The 6496-nt window shown below is 38.3% G+C and overlaps 1 protein-coding gene across 1 annotated transcript; it reads right to left on the bottom strand.

Annotated features, from left to right (window-relative positions):
* Window positions 1–851: 851 nt before the first annotated feature.
* Window positions 852–5805, bottom strand: LOC122539959 (cytochrome c oxidase subunit NDUFA4-like). Its single transcript, XM_043675189.1, has 4 exons — window positions 5714–5805; window positions 3877–3965; window positions 2341–2401; window positions 852–1086 (listed from the first exon to the last, which is right to left on the bottom strand). Exons 1-4 carry the CDS (start codon window positions 5753–5755, stop codon window positions 1030–1032), a joined length of 249 nt encoding a protein of 82 aa, XP_043531124.1. The 5' UTR covers window positions 5756–5805; the 3' UTR covers window positions 852–1029.
* Between the last annotated feature and the right edge of the window lie 691 nt (window positions 5806–6496).

The raw sequence follows: 6496 nt of genomic DNA, 5'->3' as shown, positions 1-6496 counted from the left end.
TTAAAAAGTAGGAAATTGAGAAACTTCACTACATTCAGAAAGGTTAGGTCTAACTAGGAGTCAGCCTAATTCATGCCTAAAACTAAAGACTGCATAGACCATGTTGGGAATTGTACACATTTCAGTCTAAAAGATACTTTTGCAAAGGTTTGGGCCATAAAACTAGCATTTCTTTCTGCGTTTTGGTAAAGTTTTAACAAGTCATGACCTTGCTATCTGAACTCTGATATTAGTAAATAAGATTAAAAGGATTTAATTTTTAAAAATCAAGTTTATTGTGGAGCCTAACCATGTGTTGACTGTTCTTTATGAAACACTTGCCTTTGAGAAATCTCTCTAAAGGGTACTTTTAGAAGTACATAGAAGATTCAAAACCCAACAGATTTATAGCCACTGACCTTGGGCAAAGGATATCTGGTAAAGTTAGAAATTAAAACTAAAGTCTGTAAAAGAAACAGTATTTACTGCACTGAGCTACATGGCATTAAATTATTCTGCATTGAACCTAATTTGTACTAAAATCACAGGTTTAAAAAACTGCAGTTGTTAACTTATTCTACTAGGTCTCCTACTTGGATAACTGCGATTATGTTCTCAAAACTGCATGTCAGGGCTAGAGCAACATTTAAATCTAGTAAGGCAATAAAATCTCATTTATGAACAGGTTTTCAAAAACACACAAGGTGAGTATCTAGCTTAGTGGTCAAGTAGCTCCATTTATCGCTGACTAATACTAACATTTTTTATTTAAATAATCTAAGACATAAAACCAGAGTTTCTGCTGTTTCATACCTCCCATTGAGTGGCTAGTAATGAGATACCATTGACAAACAGCAATGAACAAAGTGAAATAGGTAGTGCACATGAGATTTATTCTCAGTTTCATATATACACACACAAATGAAATACAATCTGATTCCTGAATGGTGCACTAAAACAGTTACAGTAGCAATATTGGCCCCAAGGGCTCATATTTGGCATTTTATAATCTAATAAAACCACCTGGACAAGGTGGTCCACATTCAACCTTTAGAAATCTGGCCGATCCTTCTTCAGTTGGTTGTAGTCCATGTTCACAGAAAAGAACTAAAAGAGAAAAGAAAACCAAGGGAATTTTTAGATCAAAGTTCCAGCTTAAATGTAAACCTTTTCTAGCCAAATATTTGAGTTTCTACCATTGTTAGGAAGGGTGCCCAAATTCACTGCTGAAACAACAAGCTCTAAGTTTAAGACTACATCACTAGATCCAGATTCGGAGCAGAAATAGATTTTCTTCAAACTCTGCACTTTCAAAATAGTTAAATCTGTGGTGCAAGCTTTCCTATCTATATGGCAGTGAATACAAGACTGGTTAGCATAATTTCTTTTCAATTCAAACTCAAGTAGGTACCACATTGGCAGAAAGTTACCTGCAATCTCTGTTGTGCACTCAGCAATTCTAGCACTTCAGGTCTAACCAGCGATTTGTACATCTGAAACAGGTTTAACCTCATACTTTCTAGTCCTCTAGATACATAGAGAGAGTGATCTCACTAAAACACAAGATTGAGATGTCACAGGATAGATAAGTGGCCACTCCAAATTCTTCTACAACAAGAGGGATATCATTCAAAAGTAAGATGTTTCAACTCAGCAACTAGGAAGAACATCTTCCTGTAGACAGTTACTCATCTTTGAAATTTACTATTCTAGAACAGATTAGATAAAAGCAGTTAAGACTTCTAAATTCAGAAGAAAAAAAATCAAGGGTTAAGACAGGCAAGTAGGTGAGGCCAAAGTCTACAAACATGTAGAATGGCAGACTCAAGAGATCAGGGGCCCATCCCTAGCTCTTAGGTTGAAGATATTGTTAGTTATCCATCAATACAACTTAGATGAACCACAAGACTTCAACACATTTTAAACTATTTGGAGTCCATTTGTCTCAGAGGTCCAAATTGTGCTGGACACTCGGTTTAACACTGATCCACATTTCAATTTATCATTTCGTCTATTCACTTCATCTTGTTAATACCCCTAATATCATCTACACTGACATTTGTAACTTAAGCCAAATGGTGGAACTGCACATTAATTGCTGCCTCAAAGATGTGCATATATGGCAGAGTGAGGGCAGTAAAGCTCATTGTAGAACATTAAGGGTTTATGTAAACACACACAAGGTATTTCCCAGAAAAGTTATTTCCATGTTGCTGTAGTCCAGCTTTATACAAAGGCAGTAGCTTGGTTTCAGCTCACTGGCAGAATTTTTTCATGACTTATAATGTATGCACAACAATCAGGATGAAAGACTAACAAGTGAAGTAGTCTTCCAATGAAAATCAGTTCTTAACTTATTACCTTGTACTGTTCATTGGGTGCTATCTTATTCCACGGTTCAGGGTTATTCTTGCGATCCCAGCTGAGTGGACAAAGGGAAAACATACAACAAAAACATGCCACATGAATGGATGGTTCAAGAAATAAAGTTTTACTTCGACAAATTACTGATTAAAAATGTAAACATTCTATTCATCAATTGATCTGCTGAAAAACAAACATTTACTGAGAAACCATTAAAATCAAAAGTTATTAAAAGCTTATAAATGCTGCAAATAAGCATTCAGAAGTGTACAGAAAAAAATCTGTATTAACACTATCACAAAACTGAAAAGCCACAAATTATTTTTTGAACATATTGGCAGAAGTTAATTTCCTTTTTATCTTAATTGCCGTTATCCCACTTTGGAAAATTTGGATTCTAAAATCAGGAGTTCAGTGATTCTCACTTACACAATCTTACCAATATGAACTAAAATTACACACAGACAAATGATATAGATCTAGCATCTTTAAGAATTCTTCACAGGAAGAATAGTAAAAGGCTATTTAAAGAGATATTACATCAGGTGACGAAGTGAAATTTTTGACAAGTTTTTTTTAAAAAAAGGAAATTAATTTGTGGGAGATGGAGATCACTGACTGGCCAGCATTTATTGCACATCCCTAGGTACCCGAGAAAGTTTTGGCAAGCTGCCTTCTTGAATCACCGCAGTCCACTTGCTGTCATTAAGGAGACAAAAAATCCCAGATCTCAGGTCACAAGTAACTGAAGGTGCATAAACCAAAAGATGGAGCAATTAAAACCAGAGTTGCTGACAATGCCAGTATTAGAGCACCATGCATCAGTGAGTCAGACAGAAGACAGATACATAGGATAAGGCCTTGGAGAAATTTTAAAGCTTCAAAAATCAGGACTTTGCTTGGTCTGACACCAAAATAGGTCATTAGCATAGGGTAAGAGTGAACAAGACTTACAAATGAACACACATGCAAAAGCTTGGATGACAAAAAGTGGGAGAACAGCCAGAAAAGCATTGTTACCTCTAACCTGGACTAGAACTGCAAGTGGGGGTTTCAGCAGATAAGCTGAAACAGAAACAAAGTTAAGCAGTTGGAAATAGGTGGCATTTGTGACTGTGCAAATAAATAATCAGATGCCCAGAGTCAAATAAGACACCAAGTTGAAAACAAGCTTGTTTAATCTAAATTTGTCAGGGCATCTAGAATTCACTACTACTATGGTGCACCTGATTTTAATTGTTCCATGATTGTTGCTTACACTGCTACCTAGGCAACAAGCTCTGGAGTTCACTGCCAACACATTCTCACCTTTTCCCCTCCTTGAGGTAGATCCCCAATTCATGACATACAACTTAAGTCACAAAACCTTAGTTACCAAAGCATATTATACTACAGTTTAGTTAAGTCCTATCATGTTACATCTGTGACTAAATTAGTCATGTGACAGTGAAAGTATAGCTAACAAATACACAGATTAAGTACAGCTTGTACATTCAAATAAGTACACTATGTTACAGCTCAATTACCACCCACCTAACATCAGGGTTACGAAGAGCAAGCCGCAGGAGATACATGCTTGCTCCTAAACTTCCAGCTCCAATGAAGACAAACAATGGAATTAGCTACAAAGAAAAAAGAAAGTGAATTATACACAGCAATACATTAACAGAACCATGAAATGGTTAGGAAAACAATCCTAGCTGTTAAATAAGTTCAACATGTTGTTCAAACTCACTATAAAGCTAGTCAGAACCTGCAGAAGTTCAGTGAGACATTTCTATATATGGGAGTAGCTTGCATGTAACATCATGACTGCTGCATTCTTTCACTCACATAATTCAGCAAAAGTAAACATTTAACTCAATTTTAACTAAACAGTGCTCAAGTATTTACACTTCCAATCTAGTGGAATTAATAACCTCCAGTAGTCATCACAAGGTCACTGAAGGCAAACTCAATGTTTTCTTGCTTTAGTACCTTTAAAAAGAAAAAGGCTTAGTAACCCGATGCAAGGTATGTCAAAAATTGCTCTTTTACTCATGAGTTTTCTATATTTTGACATTTCCAAAAAATTGCTGCATTTATTCTACTCCTCAGCAGACAACAATTTGGACTAAAATTAACTTGCTCCATACAATTAGAGGAAACAGAAGAAATGTTAATATTCCATATAAAGACTCAAAACATCAGAATAGGCAAATGCATGGCAAACTACAAGGACAATGAAGAAATCCTGTTTCCTTCAAGGTCAATCTGTCGTCACCATATTTGCTACACATTAAGTTCAGAAGCAAACAGTATGCAAAATCTGTGGGATGGTCTTCTCCCCACTCCACTTGCAAATGCAAGTCAATTAAATCTAACAGGGTACCTTTGTTCAAGTTATAGTTTACCCATGTGCACTCAAGTCTGTATACATTTCCACAACTGATCAAGGGCCACAAGAAATCTTAACTTTATGATTTAAGTATTTTTATTGCTTTGGTCTACACTTGTTTCAGATGTTTTGTAAAAAATACAGCTCAACTGAGATTCCAGGTGATTGAGAGCAAACCAATATTGTGGAAGTCAACACATTTGAGGGGTCAGAGTTCAGTTATGGTAAACATTGCCAAACTAATGTCAGCAATCTCAAGGCCAATAAACATTTGAACTTCAACTCAATTACTTATACTACTGATTAATGCTAAATAAAATGAAAGTTACACTAATAGCATTTAGAACTCATGCCAAAATAAGTGACAGAAAACAGAGGCAGTCATCACCGCAGTCATCATTATGACCAGGATGCAGCAGCACCCACCAAACGTTGTTTATGCAGAACTATGAAACTGCAGAATAGTTCGAAAGTTACAAATAAATGGGTTGCGTTGTGGGTAGAAAAAGCCCTTAGCCTTCACAAACAAGTTCTTAACTGATAAACTTCTAATTTCCTTGGTGAGTTATGCAAAAACAAACAATCCGAGAAGTTTTTTTTTTAAAAAAAACAGCCCTTTCAGATATAAAGCCACGTACAAAAGCAAAGTGTAAAACTCAGTAGCAAAAATATGAAATCGCTGCAGACCCCTATCAAAACCCTGCCAGTACAGTTTGATGAAAACGCGCCTATTTAATGGTCAAATTACCACTAAAACGGAGTTAAATCAGGGCCGTCAAGTTAAAACTTAAGACACACTTATTATTGATATGATTATTAAAACAAAATAAAAAAGAGCACGAGAAACTGCAGCTCGGAAGGCAGGTGACTGCGGCCTAAGGGATATAGAAGCCGCCCCCTCCACATGGCCCGGTCGAATGCGGAGATGGAAGGTCGGGCGGGAGGAGATCGCGATTCTCGGCTGCTTCCCCCACCCGCGCGCCTTGTACTCACACTCGGATGGCTTTTGGCCTGTCGGAACATTAATCCCAGCATAATGACAGCAGACGTACTCCCTCCCTATCTCACTGCACCGCACCCACCCTCCAACTGGAGCGCTCCTGCCGCGTCCGCTCAAAGTCACCTCAGGGGCCTTCGGTTCGGGTAGGCCACGCATGCTCCTGAATACAGGGATGGGGAACCGTCACACGAGCCTGCAACACTCACATTTCTTCAAACTACTTAAAACATCCTGACGCTGTCAAGAGTAATAATACAATTTGATTTTGGCCTTAAGCGTTTGCGGACAGAAAATCCGGCGTTCGGTCCCGGCACCTAACTTCTGAGAAACCCCCTCTGCCTTCCCCCCAAAACAGAAGCTGTCACGTGAGCTGAGTGTTTGGAACCTGTGAATGCCTACAATGTCCCAGTGTAGCATTGAGAGCATGGGGACACTGGATTCCACACCTAAAATTTACAGTTGGCCATTTAGCTATTACAGAAGGACGACAATAAAGAAAACTACACCATGTTCTTCGCAGCCTGCACCACATTATCAATGAGGATGAGCACCTCGCCAAGACCTTACCCACACCTCCACTTCTCACCTTTAAAGAACCGCCAAACCTCAAACAGACCATTGTTCGCAGCAAACTGCCTGGTTTTCAGGACAATACCATACAACCTTGTTACGGTAGATGCTGCAAGATGTGTCCGAATGTCGAAATGGATACCACTATTACGCGTGGGGACACCTCCCACCGTGTACGTGGCAGGTACTCATGCGACTCCGCCAAC

Source organism: Chiloscyllium plagiosum, chromosome 33, assembly GCF_004010195.1.
Source record: "Chiloscyllium plagiosum isolate BGI_BamShark_2017 chromosome 33, ASM401019v2, whole genome shotgun sequence".
NCBI classification, from domain to species: domain Eukaryota; kingdom Metazoa; phylum Chordata; class Chondrichthyes; order Orectolobiformes; family Hemiscylliidae; genus Chiloscyllium; species Chiloscyllium plagiosum.
Note: the sequence above shows the minus strand (reverse complement) of the source record. Positions and strands in the feature narration are given on the sequence as shown.

Bases quoted from the DNA above. Each gene is read 5' to 3' on its own strand.
- LOC122539959 (XM_043675189.1), bottom strand. From the start codon at position 5,755: ATGCTGGGATTAATGTTCCGACAGGCCAAAAGCCATCCGAGT. The intron at 2,402-3,876 runs GTGGGTGGTAAT...TTGTCCACTCAG, and splicing joins CTTCGTAACCCTGATGTTAG to CTGGGATCGCAAGAATAACC. The intron at 1,087-2,340 runs GTAATAAGTTAA...TTTCTCTTTTAG, and splicing joins CACCCAATGAACAGTACAAG to TTCTTTTCTGTGAACATGGA.